The sequence below is a fragment of the Alternaria rosae genome (assembly GCF_020736505.1).
Source record: "Alternaria rosae strain MPI-PUGE-AT-0040 chromosome Unknown BKA58scaffold_2, whole genome shotgun sequence".
NCBI lineage: Eukaryota > Fungi > Ascomycota > Dothideomycetes > Pleosporales > Pleosporaceae > Alternaria > Alternaria rosae.
In genome coordinates, this window is record NW_025763571.1 from 1,341,058 (window position 1) to 1,364,243 (window position 23,186).

Below are 23,186 nucleotides of genomic sequence, written 5' to 3' on the forward strand. Positions count from 1 at the left end.
CCGGTGAAGACCTAGTATTTGCCCCCGACCATCCGCTCCCGATCGTCCAACACGGTGGAGTTAGTCGGCGAACGGGGATAACGGAGTTAAACACACAATCATGGAGTAAAGACAACATCAGCGGATCTTTGTATACGAAGCGAGGCTAGACTGTAAGCACATCACTTAGCCTTGCCCGTTGCATGAAATAAAGCGTAGTTGGTATTCCTAATCCATCTATTGACTATCTAAATTGTGTTGTGATGTTGCAAGCCGAGGGCCGCTGTCGGCTGCGTGGTATCCTAATGATGCGAGTTCCTCCTGAACCAAAAAGAAGAAACGCCGGCGCCTATTGCTGCGCCTTACCCAAGATGCCAACGCCCGATCTTATGCAAATGTGGTAGCGAATGTAGGGTCGGTGTGTGAAAGGACATGTTGAATGGAAATGAGGCAAAGCGAATGTACACGCTCACACCCTGTCCTCCGCAAAATCCAATACCTCGCAATCGTCCTCGAAGAAACCCTCCTCGTCGCCGTCGATACCTTCCTTCTTCACGCGCCGACGCCGCGTAGTAACGACGACCTGCTCTACCTCCTCTTCCCCGTCTCGAAGAACAAGCTTGTTCTCGATCCTGGCGGCAACGCCTGTGATATCATCCTCTCCAGAGTCATACGCCTGAGTGATTGGCGTGGAGATACGTGTCGCCTCGACGCTCTCACCAAAGAGCCATGACGAGCTATCTTCGTGGTGGAGATCGGAGATGAGTGCCGGTAACGTAGGCTGGTATTCGCTGCTACTCTCTTGAACCTCGGGTGCTTGTCTGGAGTAGACAAAACGTGTGACACGTTTGTCAGTGTAGAAGGGCTGGTAAGGAGGGTTCGTCTCAATCTCGGAGAAGCTGAGTGGTGCGAGGGATGGCACCGTAGGCTTTCGAGAAGGCAAGGCGCGAGGGAGCCAGTCACCATAGTAGTCAAGTGTTGGCTCTGGGTCACCGGGTTGCGGGAACAGTTGCTCCGTAATGGAGGGCGGCAGTGCGGTATCCGGGATGGGAGCAAGTCCGAACTCCACAGTCTTCTTCTTGGTTATAGAAGCAGTATGTGATGATTTGCCCTTGCCTGTCGCAGCTCTCATCTGCACCCGCCAGATCTGAAGTACACCGCCGGATGCTAGTGCGATCGAGCCACGGCCTCTACCGGAAAGCCAACGTACGCTATAAGGCTTGATACCACTGGGTGACGACGGAAGTGTCATCTTGTTGTCGCCCGCATGTCGGATGTTGTTGATGGATTTGCCTACATTGGCAGCGACGGCTTTTCCGGACTTTGCGCCAGCGGCAGGGGTTACACCCAAGCCACTGAGACTGAATCGGGTTCCGCCGGTGCTGTTCTTTGCGCGAACAGCATCGAACCAAGGCTTAGCGCTATTGACAGCCTGCATTGCTGAGTTCATCACACTAGCAGGGCCTGTGGGCGATGCAACATCCTTTGGCGGAGCTGAGGGTGCAGCGGGACGGATTCGCCGAGCTGGCGGCCATTGAAAGGCCGACGCAGGCATCGGGAACATGTGTACCGTCCCCTTGTCGGTAATGACTGCCAGTTTGTCGACTCGAGGGGCAGACCAAATGACATCGATAACATTCGCAACAGTCATTCTGGTGAAGCGAGCGACTTGTCGTACATAAGGTCCTGTTGGTTGTTCCCTCAGCGTCTTGCGAGCTCGACGGAAGTTCATGCGCTTCAGATCCCAGACATCTTGGTAGTCGCCCTTCTTGCTGACGGTCATAAGCATAAGACCGCTGGGAGCGAACGACATGAAGCTGCAGCCGAGAGCCGCGGGTATAGTGGCGACTGGGTGAAGTGCGTTCTTGTTCCTCGTTTCTTCTGCGTCTACCAGTCTTTGCAAGTCGTAGACGGAGATTACAGATGCTTCTTGTCTTGGCTGGGTCTGATTGTGGCCATGAGTCGGTGGGAAGTAATGCTGCATGGGATCTTGACCATACGGCACGTTGGCTCCTTGCTGGCCTTTGTTCATGTAGCTCTTGAAAGCCTGCATTCCCTTCTCGGTGGCCCAGCGTGCGCCCTTAATTGCAACCTGCGTTCCCTCCCTGGTAAGTCTATCGATCAAGCCTGCTTCGTTGGGTACATCGACAGCGCAGTTGGGCGACGGCTGAGGCGGTACACTGTGGTGCGCAAGTCCTGGGGCGCGCTCGTAGTAAGGTGAAGTCAGAGCTACACCATTGACAGGATAGAGCGCACTTGAAGCTGGTGGAGTAACGGCAAGCCAACGATCTGAGAGGGAAAACACAGGCAAGCCATACTTCTCGGGAGGAATCTCGTCATGGCTGCCGTCAACGGCACTGGAACCGCTTGAATGCACGGCCCGTTCTCGGTTTTGAACAGAAGTCCAGAGTTTACCGATGCAGCGGAATCGCTCAGAGTACTCGGAATGACCTTCTTGGTAAGGGGCGAATACAAAGACTTCCCCACTTGCACCAGACGCGACGACGACAAACTTCCCCTTCGCATCAATAACGAAGTCACCTATTGGAAGGGGAGGTTGAAACATGGGGCTATCGATAGGACTCGTGAGAGGTATCAGGGGAGTTCGATACAGGACAGCCATTCTCCGCTTCTCCTTGAGTGAGTAAATTTCGACCGTTGTTTGGTAGCCACTGATCTGCCCCTCTCGATTGCCATGCCGTGAAGACGGCCTGCTGGGTGACTCAGAGGCCGAATCGTCAGCCACGGAGGATGCGCCGCTTCCACTGGAGCTTCTGCTGTCTTTGACGACCGGACCGTGGAGGATGAGCGCAATCAGTGGACGGGAAGCAGCCAAGGGATCGCGCCGCGAGGTCCAAGGCAAGATCTTGGCGCCTATAACAGCGCCCCGAAGGCCTTCTAGTCTACCTACAATATCCATCTTGCTCTTTTCAACGCGGAAGACGTCGAGCCCACCTTGTGACCCAACAAGCAGCACGTTCTCTGTAGACCGAGCCGCCTCGTCTCCCGCCATGGACAAAGTGTCGAAGCCACAGAAGTAGCCTCCCTCTCCTGGCTGGATGCCATCGGTCTGGCCGTTGTTGAGGCCAAAGTCGATGTTTGGCAAGCCATAGTAGTGTGCTTGAGGTTGATGCGGCAGGGGCGGGTTCGGCATGAATTGTTGCGAGGGTGGACGAACACCTTGCTGAGAGTACACAGATGCTCTACGATCCCTGCCGGGCGAGTTTTGTACGCGTCCACCAAAGTTCGTGTATTGGTTGGGGTGGCTCAAGGGTCGTGCACCTGGAGGTGAGTTTGACATGGCCTGTTGTGCGTACAGTCCGTCTCGTGCACCAGGCGAGTTATGAAAGGTAGGCGGAGAGCTGGCTATAGCGATGCCACCATTACCCGGTGAGCCCGAGTTTGGAAAGAAGGGGACTGACTTGGCCCACTCGTTGGTGTATTGTGCGGCCGTGTTTCGAGTGGCACCGATCGCCGATAGTAATGGAGACGTAGTGGCATGGTAGTTTGTAGGCGGAGACGTGGATGACAGACGCTTTGCTGACGAAGGTGACTTGGTTCTGTGACAGTCAGTCGTGTTTGTGGACAAACAAGAGTCGCCGTCGCCCCTTCCATCTAAGAAGGGGCAGTGCTGCTTCACGTACATCTCTCTAGGGTATATGCGCGTAACCTTGCCGGCCGCTTTATTTCTTCTTCCCAACTCATTTCTCGACGTGTTGCGGCCACGAGCTTGTGGTGTATCCTGTACCTTTGTGCCCTTGCGCTGCTGCTTATGCAAGTAGGTGAGGTTGGAGACGGGCGTCGTATGCTCGGCGGCGTTGTCGGGCGATGAGCTCATATAACCTGCGGAAGAGCGTGTAGAGGGGTTTGTTGGAGCGCTAGCTCAGTCGTGAGGAGGTGCTATGTGTCGTGGGCGTGAGAGAGGTTGTGGGGGTAGCGACGGATGAGAACGGCGGCGAGTGACTTGGGATGAATGCTAGACGGGCGTTGCGTCATGCGCCTCCGTGACCAGGACTCGTGAACGTGGCGGGCGCGTGCTTGCACAGCAAGACACTTATACACAACAACACTGGTGCCTTGTTCCTGACTCGGCGCGTTATCGGGGCCTATCTGGTCGTCGCTCGGTATCGTCGGGAGGTTCGTGGTGGCTGTCGTTTGAACCGCGGGGCTGGAGCTTCACGCGGCACGCTAGGATATGGGGGCCCCTCAGCGCGTATGCAGAGAAGTCTGGATAGGCACGCAGAGGTGAGTCAACTTGGAGCTTTATCTGAGCTTCCAAGTGTTGAGGTTTGTATGCAGGGCGTCGTAAGTGCAGTTAGTTGTGTCGCTGGCCAGGTCGCGGTACTGAGGGGCAAGCTCATAGCTTATGCAGGTGCATGTTGCGCCCTCTCCCTTCCATTCGCCCACAACACCACGGCCGCCGGCACCGCCCTTTGCGCTGCTATCTAGCCCCTCTTTGGCTGACTCTAGTCATTCGCAGATGGCGCGCTGCTAGTGATGTCAAGTGACTGCGGCGAGCACGGTAGATGCCTGAGCAGGTTGTTGGGCAGCCACATGCGGCGTTTCCGCGAAGCATTCCGAGAGACTGGAGTGACGTCCTCTGCATGCATATCATGGCCCACATGCCGCGAGACGTCCCGCGCCTTGCACGTGCTGGCACCTCCAACCTCACTGCCATGATAGCCAGTGTCCAGCGGTGAGCTTCATGTCAACGATCTACAAGTCCCGGGCCTCCAGTACATAGGCATACTCGCTCGGCATGCGTCCCATCCACAAGGACAGGCATTAGAGATATTGGTTTTCAAGCCCAGTAATCCGCCCAGAGGAGATTTGCCCCAAAGCTTATGAAGACCTACCATTTCTAGGGTAAGCGACGGCCATCCCAAATAACGCTCGCATCGCCTCCTAAGCGATGTGGCTAATGCAGCAAGAAGCCTCTGGTAGGCTGCGGTACAAAAGTATGCAATTCCCAGGCTGAAAACCCTACACTCCATCCACCATGTTCGCGTCAAAGTTCCTCAGCCTCGTCTCCTTGATGCTCCTCCCTGCGGCTCTCGCCCAGTCCGAATACACGAACCTCCCAGCCACAGCACCCGGCGTTTTCAACGCAACCGCACGCATAGAAATCAAATCCACCGTCTCGGCCGCCTGGGACGTACTCACCGACTTCCCCAACTACGCAGCCTGGAACCCGTTTGTGCGTTATGCCGTCACAACTTCAGCCAAGGGCAACATCACCCTACCTGAGCAGCGACCAGTCGAGGGCAACTACCTCTTCTTCCGCGTGCAGATCCCTGCGCTTCCGTTGCCCGTGAACAAAGACACGCCCGATAATCTCTTGCACACGCAGTTGTCCGCTGAGCGCATAACTCATGTGCAGCCGGAGTTGGGAAGATTGGCGTGGGATTACTTGGCGGAAATCGCTGTCACATCAACACGGTGGCAGGCGCTTAGCGATATCGGCAATGGAATCGTCTTGTATGAGTCGATAGAGGTGTTCAATGGGTTGTTGGCTGGAGTATTGAAGGAGACACTTGGAGAGAGTCTGCAGGAATCCTTCGAGGCACAGGCAGAGGGACTGAAGTTATACCTTGAGGGTTAATAAGTCTGTAGAGTTGGGATATTACAGCACTTGATCACTAACTATGCCGAAGTCCTTGTAATACAAAATGTCCATAACTCCGATAATACGGCTGAATTGAAAGCCGGCACGATGCACAGTCGGCATGGTTGAGATGAACCCGACGGCGAATGAGCACTTCGGCGTTGAAAGCAGCCATTCCGACATCCCTGTCATCCATCCCGCGGGCATGCGCGCATCTCCTCTGTCGCAATCGCACATGTGCAGTACACGCCGCAGCATCAGGCGCTCACCATGAGTACTTGTCTCAGCAACATGTTTCTATTTTCTGGCTGTCTATCATAGCACACATTCTTTCGTTTCCCACTTACTGCGTCCCCGGCTGTCTCATCGCTCCATAGTGAGCAAGCCAGAATCCTTATCGCACATGTGCACACCTCGCCTTCCGACATCATGACGATGACCCCCGAGCTCGAAGCCTTTGCGCGAGCAATATCGCGCGTACTGGGCTGGGCCTACTTCCTGTCGTGGTCAGTACCACCCACCTACCACCCAGCATGCCCTCCTCCCCTCACCCCAAACTAACGCAACCCCACAACACAGGTCCCTATCCTTCTACCCCCAACCCATATCGAACTACCTGCGCAAATCCACGCTCGGTCTCGCCATCGACTTCCCCACCCTCAACGTCCTGGGCTTTACCTGCTACACCATCTCCACAGCCTGCTTCCTCTACTCGCCAACGATCAAATCGCAATATGCGGCTCGCCATCCTGACGCGCCGAAGACGACGGTGCGGTTCAACGATTTCTTGTTCGCGGCACATGGCGCGGTCATGTGTGTGATTATATACAGTCAGTTTTTTGAGAGGATTTGGGGCTTTGAGATTGGCAAGAGGCAGAAGGTTAGTCGGGTTATTTTGGGGGTTTGGTGGGGGTGTGTGCTTGCTATTGGGGTTGTGGTGGTTTTGGTTAAGATTAATGGAGGTGAACGGGGATATGATGCAGAGGGCTGGGCGTGGATCGATGTCGTGAGTTCCAGTCCTACGTCTTTCAACCTTACGGGACTATACTAATATGAAGTAGATCTACACGCTCGGCTACGTCAAACTCCTTACTGTCTTTCTCAAGTATATACCCCAGGCCTGGGTCAATTACAAGCGCAAGTCGACATTAGGCTGGAGTATATACCCCATGCTTTTGGACTTTGCGGGTGGCTGGCTTTCGCTTGCACAGTTGTGCATTGATTCTGCGTTGGAGAATGATTGGAGTGGTGTCACTGGTAATCCAGTCAAATTTGGACTGGGCAACATTACTATTGTGTTTGACATCATTTTCATGTTACAGCATTACGTGCTGTACAGGCATCCAGGGAAGCATATTGACGATGAGGATGAGGAGGAGCGGGAGGGGCTTGTACAGGGTCGGAGAGACTAGTAAACATATGTGCAAGGCTCTGTTAGATACACAAATCACTACAGCTCAGGTGCTCTGATCTGCAAATATCTTCCATTGCTGCTATGATATATATGACTGGCACAGACGTGACATCAACGCGCCATCTGTTCACATCTCGACTACTTCCACGCGAGTCTGACTGCAGCTACAACCACCCCTCAAGCACTCTTTCCCGTAAGCTTCTCACAAGCTTCCCTATACTTCGCCGCCGTCTTCGCCACAATGTCCTCCGGGACCTTAACCCCCTCCTTCCCCTTCAAACCCTCACCCGTCAGCCAATCCCTCAAAAACTGCTTATCATAGCTCGGCTGCGCCTTTCCCAGATTCTTCTCCCATGACTCCTTAGGCCAGAAGCGCGAGCTATCCGGCGTCAGTACCTCATCAACAAGCACCACCTCGCCCATCTCATCAACGCCAAACTCAAACTTCGTGTCCGCGAGGATAATACCGACTTCCTCTGCGCGATCCGCAGCAGCGCTGTAGATAGCAAGTGACAGTTCCTCAACGCGCTGCGCAATCTTGGCATCACCAATCATGCTTCGCGCTTTCTCAGGGCTGATATTCTCGTCCTTGCCGCCTACTTCCGCTTTGGTGCTCGGTGTCCAGAGTGGTTCCGGTAGCTTCTGGCCTTCGATAAGTCCGGTGGGGAGTTTGATTCCGTTGACAGTTCCTGATTTGGTGTATTCGGACCAGCCTGATCCGGTGATGTAGCCGCGGACTATGGACTCGATGGGGAGGATGCGCAGACGCCGGACTTGCATGCTGCGGTCCTTGAGCGAGGTTTGGTCCTGGATGGCGGAAGGGAGTTCTGAAGAGAGGAAATGGGTTTTTAGGCCGGGGACTTTGGTGGGCAGGTAGTTGAACCAGTATATTGACATGGCGGTTAGGAGGGCGCCTTTTCCGGGGATGCCCTATGGGGTTGTTAGACTGAGGCTCTTGGTTCCATTTCAAGTATCTTAGAACTTTGGCGAAGTTGAACTGACATTCTCCATGATCACGTCATACGCTGATATACGGTCGCTCGCAACGAATAGTAGTGTGTCATCGTCAATCGCGTACAGATCGCGCACTTTTCCAGAGGCAATCTTGGGCAGTTTGCCTTGGATGTCGATGGTGGTTACTGCTCGAGTCGACATCTTGCCAGTGAGTTGATTTCTTAGTGTTGAGTTTGGGAAGTGACTGTTTGGTGGGGATTTATGCACGATCCCGCGTCGAGTATTTTATGTCGCAGCGGGGCCGCTGTGGCTTTCTCGAGGAAGGTGTGGCGGTGCATGATTTAGGTTGCGATGGTTGCCTTGGAGCACAAGGTATTATTTTACGATTGGCAGTGTAAGATTGAGCCAAAATCATCGCAATCGTAAGTAAACGAATTCAAGATTGTTTGGAGTAGTCATCTACTTCCATTGTTACGTGACTGCTGCTCCGGCCTAATCGGTCACAAGCCCGGGCGTAGATCGATTCACGCCTTACTTCATTCGATCGCTTAGCCTCATCACCACACCTCACCCAACCACCCCTTCATCACTCTACGTCCTTGCAGCTAGACCAGATCATCTCTAATGTCGTCGGTTCAGTTCACAGCTCTGATACGTCTCCCGTTCATCCGGGGTGACTTTGAAGATCCTCCGCAGGTAAAGTGGCGTCTGTCCGCGTCTTTGGCGCTCATCTGACCGCGACATAGGCACAATGGGATGCTGAAAGAGACCGCCAACTATGGAAGGTCATTTCCAAGTCCTCGAAGACCAGTGATTTGAACTGTGAGTACTTAGATACCCTTTCCTTGTAAAATCGCAAACGAGTACTAATGTATCGTAGGGGTCGAGTTGTATGTACATGCATGCCGTGTAATGCATCAGCCTTGCTGACCATGTGACAGAGCCGACAAGTTCCAAGTTCCACCAACTTTTCTTCTTCAACAAGCCGCATGGCTGTACGAGAGACATCTCGACCACGTTCGCAATCAGATGAAGAAGGTCAGCATCTCTAATGCTGCTCCATCATCTTCGCCGACTGGCGGTAGCACGATGACTGCTGTTGGTGGTGTTGCTATGCGAAGGGGTGGCAGTGCCGGATCTGGAGGTATGTAAATCACCACTATCATTTGATTATACTGACAACACGTAGCTGGGAGGACTACATCTGCGTTGGCAGGACGCTCGAGGGATAGTCCGAGTCTGCGTGGCGCAGAGGTAGTGATACCTGGTAAGTCTTCTGACAAGAATATTGAGGTCCGTAGTATGTACATCTTCTTACATGGTTCAGAACCTTCACTCTCAAGGACACCGTCTACCACCACGATTACTCAATCCCGGGCCATTACTCAGGCGCCAGCTCGAACGTTGTCTACACGCTCGACTCAACGACCTCACTTGACAAGCAGAAGGTCCGACGACCGAGCAAATGCACCAATCTCACCACCAAGTTATCGAGATAACGAAGCAGGCTCTCCAGACATTCCCGATTCGTCGTCCTCGAGCTCATCATCGCTATCGGATACTGATCATCCAGCGCATCGAAGCCAGCTCTTCAAGCGTCCACCGCGTTTTCAGCAGAAGAAACCGCGAGGGCTTTCGACGTTCGAGGAGGGAGACGGAACCCAAGAAGTTGATGATTCAGGCTCACATGAGACAAGTCTACCTTTTGCGACTTCGGCCAGGACGCAACCCAGCAATAGCAAGTACGCGCAGGACACACGTTTTCGTACCAGTAGCAGGCCCGAGCAGAAGGTTCTGCAACCCAATCGCGCAAGGAATGCTCCGCCTGTTAGACAAGCGTCTATGGACGTGCAGTCGATAGCGACCACCGAGACAGCATCGTCAATGACTAGCTCCGGCGGACCTCCTTCAGCCGCAAAGAGCCCTATGAGCCCAGCCTCGGACCACCGCGCCGCGCTAGGCCGACTCGGCAGCCCACGACGTGGAGGGCTGCGATCCAGGAAGGAAGGTAGTGAGGGCACGCCGAGTATGGGCAGCAGCTTCAGCGACATTGATGGTGAGTCGTGGGATTATTCACCTTTAGAATGATTTACTCACATCGGACAGATGCAGGTATCAGTCAGTCGGCCCTAGAGGAAGCGCTGTTGAGCAACATGCAACATGGGAGGATGAGTACACTTAGTCGCATGTCGAAGTGGTAAGCGTAGTGGGAGCTACCAGGTACGGTCTTTCGGCTCGATGGATCTCCTTCACTTCTATTACAGCTCTTATTGTGAGCTGCCCACGTTAATAATATTATGCAAGGCGGCAGTCTTGGCACTACTCTTACAGCCTCGATTACTACTCGTCCTCCACAAACAATACTCTTACTACTGACTGATTTCAGACCTCATAGAACTAACTGTCAGCGCGATGGCTTCTCGCTCTTTAAAGCCCATCGCAATGCCGCCGCCACCCATCGTTCTGACAACAGACCACTCCACTACACCTCCAATAGCCACACGCTACACATTCGGCCGCAACGACATATGCTTCCCCACCGCCTACAAGCAAATTAAATCCCTTCTCACCTATTTACCATGCCTGCACCACCGCAACCAATACACCTGGCCCTGCGCCACCTGCGAAACCACCTTCACAACCAAATACTGGACCTGCGCCGCCACCCTCCTCGACTACTTCGCCGACTTCCACCCCATCGACACCCCCCTCATGCAATCCATCTGGTTCTACCTACTCGACATTTGGCAAGAAAGCGCGCACGTTCTCCCTTACGAACTCATACTTGAAGAAACCATCCAGCATAGCGCTGCACTCCCTCACGTAGAGCGCGCCCGCGCGTTTGAAAAAGCAGTCCGAGACGCCATCACCCTGTTCGAAGTCACGATCTGGGGCCGGAGACAAGCGTCAGATTCAGGGGACCAGGTTATCTATGATCCGAGGGGTGAGGCTATGTGTCCCGTTGGGGAGTACGACACGGGTCCTTGGGTTAGTGGTGTGAAGCCTTGGAATCAGTTTTTGGGGGAGGGAGGAGTGGGTGTTGCGGCGCCGTGGTCTGCTGCTGCTTCGACTCCAACTTCACAAGATAACGGGAATGGAAATGGGGACGCAGAAGGAGAAGAAGAGAAGATAACAACACGCTACATCCCCCACCCCGCCATCGCCCTAATAGAAGGCCACACCGCACGCTCGCGCCTCCTCGCCTCCTCCTTCTACACCAAACAAAAACTTACCCCTGCCCAGTACAACGCCACCCTCGCAGCCTACGAAGCACACACCGTCGTCCTTCCTTCCAAGCGTAGCGAGCCCCATACGTACATCTCGCGCTTCACGGGCTGTGAAACAACATACACGTTATCCAATGGCGCGCCTCCGATCATGCGCTACGAGGGGCTCGGCGACCCCCAATTGGAACTTGCGGTTCCGGCCGGTGAGTGGAATTTGATGGATGAGTGTGTGGCTAGTTGTAGGGGGGTTACGCCGTATGTGGGTGTTAGTGGGGGGGATGAGGATGAGGATGAGGAGGACGAGGATGTGATGGATAGTGAGGATAAGTTAGTACCATTTAATTTATGGACTGTGGTTGAGAAGGGCGTTGGAGGACGGGGACGTGGACGTGAGGAGGTGTTTGACTTGGGGGGCATGTTTGAGACTTGGTGGGAGGGGGATGAGGGTTGATGACTTCTGCGGGCATATGGATGGGTTCAGTTTCTGCCAGCGTAGTGTATGAATACTTGCGTCTATATCAAGGAATTGCAAGGCATGGGCAATTTGAATGTATGTAGCTTTTAGTAAAAAGTGTGTTTGCTATATGTGCATATGTACATTACTAGCATTAAGTCATTCGCGCGCTATAGCAAGGTATTATGTTCGTGCTTTACAAAATCAAATCGTGGATATCGTCGCGTAAAAGATCAGGTTTCTTCCATGTGGCCCTTCTCGGACCTCATGCAATTCTCACTAGTCCAACGCCAGACTATGGGGAGTAATCCCTGGGCTTGCGCTGGGACTCGGTGTCCAAGAAGCTACCCCGGCTGCGGTTCGACTTGGTAGAGCGGCTTCGGCGCATGCTGGAAGAGCGGTCGCCGCCGAGACGGCCTCCGAGGCAGAACATAACCGTAGCGAGGAAGTAGCAGGCGACGGCGGCCCAGGTGAAACCCATGAGGTATCTGCCGATGCGTGCTTCGAAACCGGCGGAACGGAAGGCATCGCGGCCCTTGACTACCCATGCGCTGATGGATGTTAGTTGATGTACTTGAGTTATACATATGGGTAGGCTTACGTCATGAGAGCTGCGGCGAGCGTCTGGAAGAAAAGGGCGACAAAGGTCATCAGGGAAGAGAGGTATCCTCCAAGACGGCTGCAGAGCGCAAGGAGACCGGAGATGAGAGCGATGGCAGCGAAGAAGAGAGCAATCAGGTAGAAAGCAAACATGAAGCGAGACAGGTAGTAGTACATGTGGGTACCGATGAACTGCTCGGGGATGTTTTCCTGAGTGCCAAAGTTCCTAGGAGGGTCGAATGGCAGCGCTGGGACAGGTGAGCCGCAGTTGGCATTGTTGCCAGAGTCCGGGTCGGCGCCGCAGATGGCGAAGAAGGTCCATCGCGACGGATTGCGTGCATTGGGGATACCGCCCGTGGTGGCTTCGAGGAAGTAAAACTTGGTGAGAGGAGCCTTGTTGACGCCGCCAGTGAGGATGGTCAGGAATTGGAAGAGCAGGCCTCCAGCGACCAGGATCAGCGAGCCGAACGCGAGAAGAGGTCCTGCGTAGAGGTGTTAGCAGATGCGCGACCGAAAGAGGAAGTGACGAGCAGCAACATACTAGCTACAGCCATGGTGTATGGTAGCCAAAGAAGTCGTCGTCGCAAGGGTTTAGGATATTAAGATTAGGATGCACGACAATGGTGCGATTACAGTAGGATGGTTGGACGTGGCTAGCTGCGTATCAAACGCGCGACGAAAAGAGGCCTGGCAAGCTTGTTTATGAGCTACAGCCAAGCGGGTGACGTAGTGCACCTGTGAATCGGCTCTTTGTTGGCGTCGTCGACTAGCTCCATCATCGCACAGGGTTACGGCACTATCGCGCGCGCTTTGCATCATCCCGAGGCTGCTCGACACGCCGAATCACACAGAGGGTCCGCGGCTTGTCTGCAAACATGCTGGCGGATGCGACGGATCGTGACGGAGGGCTTTAATGTGTCTGCAAGTGCGTGATGTGTTCGCGGCACGTGAAGAGATGGGCGGAGAGATGCAGGGATGGCTTCCTTCCTCGGATAGTAGCGAGATGCGCTGCGTGAGTAGTGGATCCTGGCCATCGAGCTCGGGCAGCCCGACACCAACAATCTGCCGCATCGTGCCTTGGAAGCCATCACCGCCATGTCGACTGCTGTATGGCCGCCCATCGATGACGCCCGCCTCTTGCACGAGCAGGCAGAGTCACAAGCGCGAGAGCTCGAGTGGCTGCTCGTGCAACTCCGCGAGACGCTGCAGTCGCTCAAGGCTGGCCTGGAAGAGTGTGCTGCCCTGCTCGCGCCGTCGGAGAATGGCTCTACACTTGTGCTGACTTCGGTGCGCTCCGAGAGTCTAAAGGGCCTCATTACTCGTGTTGGCACGCGCATCACCAAAGGCGTATGTCTTGCACTGTCCATCCCCATGCAGCAACTCACACCGTGCAGAACGTCAAGCTCCGTCTGGCAAGCCTCCCACCACCCAAAGGCTCTCTGACCTACGACCTCGCCATATCCTCTGCTCCGCATGCGCCTACGCTCGTGGTGCCTCAGCTCACCTCCATTCGAACGTCCATCAACAGCTGCCTCGACGTCATCGACGTGGCTACCTGGGGCGGCGATGCAACCAATGCCAACTTCGTATCCGGGCAACTACAACTGCTGCACGATCATATACTGGAAGCGCAGGCTGCATTGAAGGGCTACTCGGATGTCCAGCCGTCGTGGTGGGAGAACCCCGTCGACGACAAGGTAGGCTGCACCTGAATATCCAACACGGGCACTGCTGACAATCACAGACATTTGACCCTCCACTACCAGCGAATGTGTCCTTCCACTTGTTCGTCTTCGATGCCGCCCTCGTTCTCGAAATTCGCACCCTCGAGCCACACAACGCCGGTGACAGCACGTCGCTCACTGGCTTCAGCATCCGCAACACCTTTGCATCAGCACTTGGCGGGGCACGAGCACCTGCGCACGATGAGACCGACCGCACATTCAAATACAAGGACCACGACGTCCGCGTCAAGGAGAAAATTCGAGTGGAGAGCCAAGACCCCGCTCTGATATCCGCATCGGCAAAGCTCAACGCTCTGGGACACAGTGTGATGTTGAGCCGAAAAGCGCTCAACATTGTCATGGGTCGAGACGAGCAAATGGACTAACTCCGCGCAAGTTTGACAGCAGTCAATTGCACCATCGACCATTGGGCGGAACCACCACTCACATGTCGCCTTTTTCCGCGGGAATGCCCTAGTGCGATCGCGCCATATCGGCTCGTCGCTATCGGAACAAATAATGTGCCACGCGCATTATCAACACCGCCGAGGAGTAACCGCATCGACGATTGCCTCTACTCATATTACTGCCCCTCCTTCGTGGAATTTGGAGTTGTTACTATGTATCCCTCTCCAGACTTCATCATGGCACCAGCACTACTTACCGCGGTGGACGCCACATCCCACATTCACCTTATAGTCGGGTCCAACCCACTAGCGGGCGCACGATGCGCACGATCAATAGAAGTCGGCGCGAAACCGATACTGCTCGCGCCCGAGGACTCCACACTTCACTATGGTCTTGTCAAGCGAATTGAGGCGGGCGAAGTAAAGTGGTTAAAGCGGAGTTTCCAAGACGACGACTTGACTACACTTGGACGAGAGGAGGTGGACAGCGTAGTAGATGCTGTATTTGTTACTGCGGGCGGAAAACATACATCAGGTAGGTGGCCTGATTCAATATCTCAGATTCCCCTCTAATTCGCCACAGCAACTCACATCTCGAGTCTTTGCCGGAGACTACGTATACCAGTCAACGTCGCCGACGCACCGAATCTCTGCTCGTTCACCCTCCTCTCTACACACTCCGATGGCCCTCTGCAGATTGGCATCACAACATCTGGAAAGGGATGTAAACTCTCAGCAAGGATAAGGAGGGAGATTGCGGCGTCACTCCCACCTCGGCTGGGTGATGCAGTGGAGAGGTTAGGCACATTGCGGCGACGCATATGGGAAGAAGATCATGCGGCGGAACTTTCGCAAGATCTAGAGGCAGAAGAAGAAGACAGCGGGCAGCCAGCGACTTTCAATAAGCTGATATTGGAGGAGAGCAAGGAAGCTGCACGAGGACGTCGCATGCGTTGGCTGTCACAAATATGCGAGTACTGGCCTCTACGCCGTCTCGCTGGCATCACAGATGCAGATGTCGACATGCTGTTCCGCGAGTTTGCCAGCAGCAGCCCCTCCAAGGTCGGACCCACCGCCACCACAGCGGCACGACGACCAGGTCGCATCATTCTCGCAGGCTCCGGCCCAGGTAACCCTGACCTCCTTACCCGCGCAGCGCACAAAGCCATTCTCTCAGCCGACCTCATCCTCGCCGACAAACTCGTCCCCGCACCCATCCTCGACCTCGTACCCCGCCGCGCAACCGTCCACATCGCGCGAAAGTTCCCCGGAAATGCCGACAAAGCGCAAGAAGAGCTCCTGGAGCTAGGTCTGGAAGGCCTCAAGGCGGGTAAGGTAGTGGTGCGAATAAAGCAAGGCGACCCATACATCTACGGCCGTGGCGGCGAAGAATACGACTTCTTCCGCGAGCACGGCTTCATACCCAGCGTGCTCCCCGGCATCACCAGCGCCCTGAGTGCCCCCCTCTTCGCCGCCATACCCGCCACACACCGTGGCATCGCCGACCAAGTCCTCATCTGCACCGGCACCGGCCGCAAAGGCGCGCCCCTCGATCCACCCGAATTCGTAGCCTCCCGCACCCTCGTCCTCCTCATGTCTCTCCACCGTCTCTCTGCCCTAGTGGAAAGTCTAGTCGGCAAAGCATACCCCGCCGATCTACCCGTCGCCGTTCTAGAACGCGCTTCATGTCCTGATCAGAGAGTTATTAGAACGACACTAGAACACGTTTGTGCGGCGGTTGAGGAGGAGGGCAGCAGACCGCCTGGCCTCCTGGTTGTGGGCAACGCGTGTAAAGTACTTATGAAGTATGAGCAGAAATGGGTTGTGGAAGAGGGGTTCCATGGCTTGGATAATCTGGGTGGCGATGGCGAGTTGGAGATTAGTAGACTTACCGAGGCGGCTGTTGCTGTGTAGGTAGGAGACATTAAGGAAATTCAAATTCGATTTCACTGAAGACCGATTTCGTTCAAATGGTATTGTGAGATGTGCAATTCTTCATCTCTCTATTCATTCATCGTCCTCATAGATTACTAGGCTCAAATCTTGCCTTTCCGTATACACATCATGGACCTCTGAGGAGGAAGACTCCGCTTCCTACAACCCCCCGTCTATATCGCTCTCATTATTACCATACTATACATTCCGTGAACTTTGTTCTATTCAAAAAAGTTCTTTGCGCCGTCGTGCCCAAATGCCGTGAGTCCCATGAATCCGTCATGTAAAAAGAAAAAACCTCCAAAACGCCGATGCTAAAAGTCGATTTTGTTGTGTGAAACTCGTGAAATGCGAGTGTGTATGTGTGATCGTGAAATGCGTTTCGTTCGTCGTATACGATGGTTGCTGCCAGAAGGGAAAGAACCCTATACCTGACTCGTCCAGCTCTTCCTCTTGCTGTTCTGCTGCTCTTCCCAAATGACAAGTTCGCGACCACTCCTCTCTCCACCGCGATGTACGCGGTCAATGCCGAGATGCTCAAGACCATCACGTCCGACGTGGATACCGAAGCCGTAACGAATCTTGTCAGGATCGGTGTAGGAGTTGTGCTTCTCGTTCTTGCGTTCCTTCCTCGTCTTTTTGTCGCCTAGGGCGGGTTCCGCAGCTGGCTCGCTGCGCAGGTTGTTGCGGGAAGGACGGACGAGCGAGAGAGCGGACCGGGCCCATGTGCGTTCCGCGTAGGTGGTTCCCATTAGCCTTGCGACGAGCTCGGGCTTCGTTTGGGGACGAGAGAATGCGCGGTCGGCGAGGATGGGGGATTGGTAAACCCAGCTGATTATCTCGGAGAGCGTGTTGCTGCGGTGGGGAAGGGCAGCTCGGCGACGGCCTGGGATGAGAGCGAGGAGGCTGACGCCGTAGAGGGCTAGGAAGAAGCAGAGGGCGTAGTATCCTGCGAGCTCCGCTGCGACACGGACGACGTCGTCGTTGCCGTAGTATTGCGTCCAGAAGCAGCCTCCAGCGAGGATGGGCAAAGTGCAAGATGTCAACGATACAAAGGACAGAACTGCTGTTTGCCAGTGTTTGTTCTCGAGTGCTGCCAAGGTGGCGGACAGAGGTAGGCGGCAGGCATAGTCGACTAGAAGAGAGGCCTCAGCAGTGGCTCCGCCTTTGGAGGAGAGCGCCATGTAGGGCTGAAGAACCCGGAGAGAGTAATCCAGAGATAACAAAGCTAGGAAGAAAAAGTTGGCGATCAGAGCCGGGATGAAGGAGTAGAGGAAGTTTGACGCGGAGAAACCATCTGCGCCTGTACGAGCAAAGACTTGAGGCAGGAAACCAAGGCGGACGGCGCTGTTGACGAAACTGACAACGAAGAAAGCAACCAGCAATACAGCGGCAATGACGATCCACGCGATGACTGAAGTATCCTTCAGATACCATGGAAGGAATCGTAGTCGTACGTTAGGGTTGCGAATGTCGGTGCGGATCGTGAAGTCGTTACCCTGAGTCGGGCCAAGGTTAGTGCGCTCTGCGCCCTTCTCTGTGATACGTCCTTCTTGTACTGAGAATCTTCGAATTCCAGCGCCCTCTTCGCCGATACCATAGAAGACATCGCTGGGTCTCGTTGTAGTCGTCCAGTATCCAATACGGTCTGCGCGGTTGCTAACAAGATGCCAGTCGCCCTTCTCAAACGTCTCGGAGTTGTTGTAATCCGTGAGGTTGTTTGAGCGCTCGAGAAGCGATACAATGTCAGCGAGGGATCGAGGATCCCATTTCAGACCAGTCGGGTTACGGGTCAGGAAGAGCAGCAGGTAGATCAATGTGGCAATTAGCAGGATGTAAAGGACAACGACGGTCCAGACAACACCCTGAACAGCTACCCATCGCCAGACACTGCGGCCTACGTCGTATCGTACGTTGTAAGCGGAAGCAAGAAGGGGTATCGTCCAAGTGAACAGCCATGCTACAAAGTAGAAGACAGCGACACCGGGGTGTCCGGCGCGGAAGTGCTCCAAGTTGGGCCATATGAACTGCATCGGGTACAGTCGGAGAAAGACAGCCTCGGATCGCTTGTGGAAAGAATCTGATGCCATGGAGATGAAGGGTACGAGACGCTGGGTAGCGGTCTGGATCTGGATGAGCCATAGGAGTAGGAGCATTCCTAGGATGGTTGGGAGATATTCGAAAACAAAGTAGCGATTGTCACCAAAGGCGTTGTAGTCCCATAGGCCGGAGCCGCCATTGCGGTTGGAGTAGACGGCGGAAAAGATCAACGCTGCAAGCATTAGAAGACACAAGAAGATGTAAAGGCCTAGCCAAAATGGGCGAAGGATAGCCGGGAGGAAGTGCAGTGGCGCATGTTGGGTATGTGCTACGAAGACGTCGTTCTGTGTCCGGGAAGGAGAGGGCGAATGCTGGGGCCTGTACTGTTGGGTTGGGTGATGTGGATCGTAAGGCTGTGTGGTGGCCATGGGTGCTGGGGCTTTCGCAAGCGGTGTCGACGAATTCCTCAATGGCTTCCGTGGTATTTGTTGAGACATCCTTTGCTGTGTCCGTTGTTCCTGCGCCATGTATCCCAGGCCATTGTCGTGGACGATCCTGTCGACGGGGTAGTCATCTTCGTCGTCCTCTGGTCGGACCTCTGGGTATATCCTCGATCCTCGGACCTCTTCGTCTCGTGTGAGTTGGTCGATGGCGAATCGAATGTAAGGTGTGGTGTCCTGGCCGGGTGTGGTCACCTGGGATTCGGCGTCCATGTTGTATAGTTGGGAGCGCCTCGCGTCTCGCGTGTCTGGTCTCGACTCCTCTGCGATGGTAGACACAGCAGGTGATTGAGGGCGTTCGTGTGTGAAGGAAGGCTGAGGCTGCTGTCTTGGGACACCAACACCTCGCAGAGACGTTATCGGGATGTCAGTGTGTGGCACCAACTGCTCATGACTCTGTGCCGGTGTTCGGGAGGAAGGCGGTGTCTGGTAGAGAGGCCTGCGTTCGTCGCTCGAGCTAGACGCGTGCTCTGACGCGCTGTAGTAGCCCTCAGAAGCAGCGAGGGAAGCAGCGACGCTCTGCTGTGAGGTTTGATGAGATAGTTGAGGCTGCGAGACTGGTTCCTCTGTCAGCACGATGCGTGTCTGGGATGGCTGGTGCAGCTCACCTACCGTTGGTTTGCTTGAGTTGGAATTCAGGCTCCACACTCATATCTTCTTCGGTACACTAATCAAGTGGAGCTGTTCAGGAATGTAGCATTATGAAGATATTCTGGCGGTGGGGGTGGATAAGTTTTCTACTCGAGATGGCGGGTGCGTGCAACTGTCTACCAACCACCCGAATATGCGGAGGCTGGTCTCATCACGGCTGGGATCACATTGGCGCAACGCATGTATCAGGTAGTTGTTGGAACCGGGAATGAACAAGTTTCTCGCGTCTACCACATATCATTCGCCGGATCATGTTGCGGTATGCTTGCTGTGTTGTCACTCAAGATAGCTTCCATGCTTCCCCGCGACGATGATGTACTAGCGCCAGCGGCCAGCCTCAGAAGAGACCGGGAGGCTCGTGCGCGCGACAAGTCCATTTCAACCCGACATCCCCACGGCGAATTCCATCATGGTTCCCGGTACACATCAAGCAACGCTTCTTAGCTCCATTTCTTACCATTGAGTATCTTGCGACAAATTGTTGCGCTGACTTTCTTCTTTAATGATCCTGCACGCCCTTTTCACCTGCCGTCCTGGTCAATCAAATCTAGTCTTCAGCAATCACAAACGCTTCACTCAGGGCCGACTCTAGTATTCTTTCCAAACATGCAGCTAGTTCGCTGTGCGAAAGCATGTGCCGAAGCAAATGTGTTGATTTGATACTGCCGACCGCGTCCACACAGACAGTACACACTGGGCTGGTCGTAGGTAGCCACGACGGCACGCTTCAGTTCCTCATAGCAAGCCGTACCATCAAGGTACTGCCTGCTCTTGAACAACTCCGATGACACAGCCAGCCTGGACTGATGTGTCGACTGCGGCTCCAGAGCTTGGCGTCCTAGCCTGTTCCGGTAAGCGTGGTGCGCTGTTCACTGCTCAGGGCTCCACATGGATATCAGTCTGGACTCAGATGTTCCAACTACGTAATATTGTCTCTACCTGATGCCCGCGGCATCTGGAGTACCATCACAAACTTTCACCTCAGCCGTCCGGAGCGGAACGAACCTGCCAAGCAAACCCTTTGCGGCTGAGGTACCCGAGCAGCCGCATCGTCTTCCCAGCTCGGCGTAGACAGGTCTTGTCGCATCATGTCGCGAATCCGTATCTGCGGAAACGACTTCTCAGACCCCAGTCAGATTTCAGAAATCTCTCGGGGCAACGTTGGTTCCTGCTGACATCTTGTGGGGTCGCCGCGGGCTGCTGTTGAGAAACGGCCCCATGCCCTAGGCGCGGCGTGGTTGTCATTTCGATTAAAGACGCCACTAAAAAGGAGATGGATTTGCGATTGCAACTCAGCTCCGCCACCTTATGTGGGCCTGAGGTTTACTGCCGGTCATTTGATCGAGTGTCTTGAGAGGAGGAAGACAGCGAGCTCTTATTTCATAATGTCTTGTCGCGGGTATGGTAAGGCCATCGTAGCATCGCGTGTACTTTCCGTCATACACACCGTTCCTCCCGCGATGGGAAAAGGCTGTGCTGAGGCTCTGACGCTCAGATCGATCCCTGCCACGGGGTACGGGTCGGGCTCTAGGCTCGTCAATCCTTCGCTTACTTCCTTTCAGCTGCTAACGCGAAGTATGAACAAGCTTCTGACATGCCACCGAAATACATCACATATCGCCAGCCACCATAGGGCAGAGGGTCTACCGTGCCGCATTAGATCACGCGCAGTCTTCGATTGGTGGGTGTTGTGCGCGATGTCTTCCTGTGGTGCCACCGATCAGGTAAAGCCTCGTTCAGGCTTTCCTTGTGCGTGCTTGGAGACATGGAGATACATGCTTGTCGGAGTCCGTGTGCTGTTCATGTCTGAAGTAGCTGCTCTGCCCCGTTCTTTGCCATATCCACTGTCTTCCTTCTAGTGTTGACTGCGTTTACCCTCGCTTGATCTCCGCTTTGCTTCTGCGCCGTTGGATTTACAATAATACACTTCCCTCAGACAGATATATCCAAAGTCTTTATTAATATTGGACGTATACTCAGCATGTCTAACTCATCATTCTACGACTTTCACTGCCCGACCGGAGGCAAGTGGTAAGACAAATTCCTGAAGCTCAGAGCGGCGCAGCGACTGACGAGCTATAGGTATGCCTGCTCTTCTGGAAGCAAATTTGTTGGATGCTGCACAACTGATCCTTGTGTCAACGGCTGCCAGCAAGGAAACATCCGTGCCGGTGCCTACAACATCTCACATTATGGCGAATGGCCAGGCGCGTCTTGTGGAATTGCCAGCGATTTCTACACATGCAACGCAGGAGACTCCTTCTGGGGATGCTGCAAAACAAATCCATGCGTAGCAACCCCACCGGCTACATGCACCTCGGGAGACCTAGTGCCCGCCTTCATGGATCGACCAGAGCAGTTCAGCGTCTATGCCTCAGGTGCCTCGAGCCCAACCCCAAGCGAGACATCAGCTGGAAGTCCTTCGAAGAGTAATACTGGTGCCATCGTTGGTGGAGTTGTTGGAGGTGTCGTTGCTCTTGCCATTATCGGACTAATCGCCTTCTTTATCCTCCGTAAAAGACGCAACAGGAAGTCTACCGAAGGCGATATGGGCGCAGCAGCCATGGTCCCAATGATGAACAGCGAGAAGCACGACCGCAACAGGCACTCATCACATTTCGACGGCCAATCGCGTACGTTCTCCTCACTGATGCATCTCATAGTATGCTAACATCACCGATAGCACCTCCCACGTATACCTCTCCTGTCCAAGATCCTTACCAACAAAACTACCCAACCAAGGGTCAGCAATCATACGTTCAATACGCCAGCCACGCAAGCGAACCCCAAGAGCTCCCGGCAGAGGTTTCTTCGCCCAACCGATACTCTGAACTTCCCGCAGGCGCATCGGATGTTGTAGACACTCGGCGATTCTCCGAACTTCCTGCCGAGACAAGGCCTGGTCCTTCTGAGCTGGAGTCACCGCAGATTTCACCTATGCCGGTGCAAGGCGAGTTCTCAAGCGACAAGACGAAGGGAGCGAGCCGAGCTCAAGGACTGGGGGTAATGACCGAGGAACCGTCGTCGTCGTCGTCGAGGTTTTAGTCGCGTGAAGAAACCTTTATCAGAAGGAAGATGATGTGCATTCGCTTTATGCTGTTGTAATTGGGAGGTCCCGTTGTAATCTATACTCGCATATCATACCTATTCTTACCCACTAAATGTATATATACCATCTAACAATAATGATGTTGGAAACGCAGAGAAACAGTTATAGTGTATATTGAGATTGCGCATCTCCTTTCTTCAAAACAAGGCCGCTCCAGGGCTTACTCTTACCTCATCACACGTGCAGCCCACCCGCGCCACATATAGAACACCAAGACCGCCTTCCTCTCCGTATCCTGTAACCAGGCGTTCTGCAACTATTTGAGCATTTTGTTTCATTTTACTACCCCGCAATCACCACGAAACGTCGTAGTGTGTACGGTCCAAATGCACAACGCACGAGCTTCTTCCCTGGACCTAAACGTCCAGTTTCACGATGCATCTCGCCGGCGCGCATGCGACCACGCGGCAGCCACCGACTTAACCCGGCGATCCCTCACGCCACATCACACCTTCCATTATAAACATCAGCCCCAAGATCTGCTCATCTTCAATTCTGCAAACCTTTCCTCACCCCATCGGTCAGCATGGCGCGCCGTCGTAGCGGCCAAGTGTCTGGCACAGCAAGCAGTGCCAAGAAAACACGCG

At 54.3% G+C, this 23,186-nt stretch overlaps 11 protein-coding genes across 11 annotated transcripts; 7 read left to right on the forward strand and 4 right to left on the reverse strand.

Annotated features, from left to right (window-relative positions):
• Window positions 1-448: 448 nt before the first annotated feature.
• BKA58DRAFT_435706 (uncharacterized protein) lies at window positions 449-3,817 on the reverse strand (the record flags this gene model as incomplete). Its single annotated transcript, XM_046173365.1, has 2 exons — window positions 449-3,539; window positions 3,624-3,817. The coding sequence occupies 2 exons, from the start codon at window positions 3,815-3,817 to the stop codon at window positions 449-451; spliced, it is 3,285 nt and encodes a 1,094-aa protein (XP_046028819.1).
• Window positions 3,818-4,581: 764 nt separating this feature from the next.
• On the forward strand, window positions 4,582-5,797 carry BKA58DRAFT_86691 (uncharacterized protein). Its single transcript, XM_046176072.1, has one exon. The coding sequence runs from the start codon at window positions 4,979-4,981 to the stop codon at window positions 5,579-5,581; it is 603 nt and encodes a 200-aa protein (XP_046028820.1). The 5' UTR covers window positions 4,582-4,978; the 3' UTR covers window positions 5,582-5,797.
• BKA58DRAFT_86692 (PQ loop repeat-domain-containing protein) lies at window positions 5,798-7,086 on the forward strand. Its single transcript, XM_046176073.1, has 3 exons — window positions 5,798-6,090; window positions 6,164-6,590; window positions 6,646-7,086. The coding sequence occupies exons 1-3, from the start codon at window positions 6,014-6,016 to the stop codon at window positions 6,994-6,996; spliced, it is 855 nt and encodes a 284-aa protein (XP_046028821.1). The 5' UTR covers window positions 5,798-6,013; the 3' UTR covers window positions 6,997-7,086.
• Window positions 7,051-8,409, reverse strand: BKA58DRAFT_417595 (phosphoribosylaminoimidazole-succinocarboxamide synthase). The gene is made up of 2 exons (XM_046172640.1): window positions 8,001-8,409; window positions 7,051-7,928 (listed from the first exon to the last, which is right to left on the reverse strand). Exons 1-2 carry the CDS (start codon window positions 8,151-8,153, stop codon window positions 7,176-7,178), a joined length of 906 nt encoding a protein of 301 aa, XP_046028822.1. The 5' UTR covers window positions 8,154-8,409; the 3' UTR covers window positions 7,051-7,175.
• Window positions 8,410-8,525: 116 nt separating this feature from the next.
• Window positions 8,526-11,630, forward strand: BKA58DRAFT_417596 (uncharacterized protein; the record flags this gene model as incomplete). Its single annotated transcript, XM_046172641.1, has 9 exons — window positions 8,526-8,648; window positions 8,699-8,774; window positions 8,833-8,842; window positions 8,894-9,096; window positions 9,142-9,219; window positions 9,280-10,008; window positions 10,059-10,149; window positions 10,217-10,224; window positions 10,339-11,630. Exons 1-9 carry the CDS (start codon window positions 8,577-8,579, stop codon window positions 11,628-11,630), a joined length of 2,559 nt encoding a protein of 852 aa, XP_046028823.1. The 5' UTR covers window positions 8,526-8,576.
• Window positions 11,606-13,196, reverse strand: BKA58DRAFT_376326 (SUR7/PalI family-domain-containing protein). The gene is made up of 3 exons (XM_046169507.1): window positions 12,775-13,196; window positions 12,235-12,715; window positions 11,606-12,184 (listed from the first exon to the last, which is right to left on the reverse strand). Exons 1-3 carry the CDS (start codon window positions 12,785-12,787, stop codon window positions 11,929-11,931), a joined length of 750 nt encoding a protein of 249 aa, XP_046028824.1. The 5' UTR covers window positions 12,788-13,196; the 3' UTR covers window positions 11,606-11,928.
• Window positions 13,197-13,244: 48 nt separating this feature from the next.
• Window positions 13,245-14,460, forward strand: BKA58DRAFT_86802 (RAVE subunit 2/Rogdi). Its single transcript, XM_046176075.1, has 3 exons — window positions 13,245-13,580; window positions 13,628-13,930; window positions 13,978-14,460. Exons 1-3 carry the CDS (start codon window positions 13,329-13,331, stop codon window positions 14,341-14,343), a joined length of 921 nt encoding a protein of 306 aa, XP_046028825.1. The 5' UTR covers window positions 13,245-13,328; the 3' UTR covers window positions 14,344-14,460.
• Window positions 14,461-14,601: 141 nt separating this feature from the next.
• BKA58DRAFT_308636 (tetrapyrrole methylase) lies at window positions 14,602-16,278 on the forward strand (the record flags this gene model as incomplete). The annotated part of the gene is made up of 2 exons (XM_046167214.1): window positions 14,602-14,899; window positions 14,948-16,278. 2 exons carry the CDS (start codon window positions 14,602-14,604, stop codon window positions 16,276-16,278), a joined length of 1,629 nt encoding a protein of 542 aa, XP_046028826.1.
• Window positions 16,279-16,316: 38 nt separating this feature from the next.
• Window positions 16,317-19,763, reverse strand: BKA58DRAFT_417600 (uncharacterized protein). Its single transcript, XM_046172642.1, has 2 exons — window positions 19,452-19,763; window positions 16,317-19,396 (listed from the first exon to the last, which is right to left on the reverse strand). Exons 1-2 carry the CDS (start codon window positions 19,489-19,491, stop codon window positions 16,725-16,727), a joined length of 2,712 nt encoding a protein of 903 aa, XP_046028827.1. The 5' UTR covers window positions 19,492-19,763; the 3' UTR covers window positions 16,317-16,724.
• An 813-nt stretch (window positions 19,764-20,576) lies between these two features.
• Window positions 20,577-21,521, forward strand: BKA58DRAFT_86831 (uncharacterized protein). The gene has a single exon (XM_046176077.1). The coding sequence runs from the start codon at window positions 20,876-20,878 to the stop codon at window positions 21,347-21,349; it is 474 nt and encodes a 157-aa protein (XP_046028828.1). The 5' UTR covers window positions 20,577-20,875; the 3' UTR covers window positions 21,350-21,521.
• On the forward strand, window positions 21,472-22,535 carry BKA58DRAFT_435716 (uncharacterized protein; the record flags this gene model as incomplete). The annotated part of the gene is made up of 3 exons (XM_046173366.1): window positions 21,472-21,521; window positions 21,573-22,123; window positions 22,174-22,535. 3 exons carry the CDS (start codon window positions 21,472-21,474, stop codon window positions 22,533-22,535), a joined length of 963 nt encoding a protein of 320 aa, XP_046028829.1.
• Window positions 22,536-23,186: the final 651 nt, after the last annotated feature.

Excerpts from the sequence above, each read along its gene's own strand:
- BKA58DRAFT_417595 (XM_046172640.1), bottom strand. The coding sequence starts at position 8,153 with ATGTCGACTCGAGCAGTAACCACCATCGACATCCAAGGCAAACTGCCC. Across the intron at positions 7,929-8,000 it reads ATGACGTGATCATGGAGAAT|GGCATCCCCGGAAAAGGCGC; the intron begins GTCAGTTCAACT and ends ACAACCCCATAG.
- BKA58DRAFT_86802 (XM_046176075.1), top strand. The coding sequence starts at position 13,329 with ATGTCGACTGCTGTATGGCCGCCCATCGATGACGCCCGCCTCTTGCAC. Across the intron at positions 13,581-13,627 it reads GCACGCGCATCACCAAAGGC|AACGTCAAGCTCCGTCTGGC; the intron begins GTATGTCTTGCA and ends CACACCGTGCAG. Across the intron at positions 13,931-13,977 it reads AGAACCCCGTCGACGACAAG|ACATTTGACCCTCCACTACC; the intron begins GTAGGCTGCACC and ends TGACAATCACAG.
- BKA58DRAFT_417600 (XM_046172642.1), bottom strand. The coding sequence starts at position 19,491 with ATGAGTGTGGAGCCTGAATTCCAACTCAAGCAAACCAACG. Across the intron at positions 19,397-19,451 it reads CCAACTCAAGCAAACCAACG|TCTCGCAGCCTCAACTATCT; the intron begins GTAGGTGAGCTG and ends CAGAGGAACCAG.
- BKA58DRAFT_376326 (XM_046169507.1), bottom strand. Across the intron at positions 12,185-12,234 it reads CTCGCCGCAGCTCTCATGAC|CGCATGGGTAGTCAAGGGCC; the intron begins GTAAGCCTACCC and ends AACATCCATCAG.
- BKA58DRAFT_86692 (XM_046176073.1), top strand. The coding sequence starts at position 6,014 with ATGACGATGACCCCCGAGCTCGAAGCCTTTGCGCGAGCAATATCGCGC. Across the intron at positions 6,091-6,163 it reads TGGGCCTACTTCCTGTCGTG|GTCCCTATCCTTCTACCCCC; the intron begins GTCAGTACCACC and ends CCCACAACACAG. Across the intron at positions 6,591-6,645 it reads GCTGGGCGTGGATCGATGTC|ATCTACACGCTCGGCTACGT; the intron begins GTGAGTTCCAGT and ends AATATGAAGTAG.
- BKA58DRAFT_86831 (XM_046176077.1), top strand. The coding sequence starts at position 20,876 with ATGTCTTGTCGCGGGTATGGTAAGGCCATCGTAGCATCGCGTGTACTT.
- BKA58DRAFT_86691 (XM_046176072.1), top strand. The coding sequence starts at position 4,979 with ATGTTCGCGTCAAAGTTCCTCAGCCTCGTCTCCTTGATGCTCCTCCCT.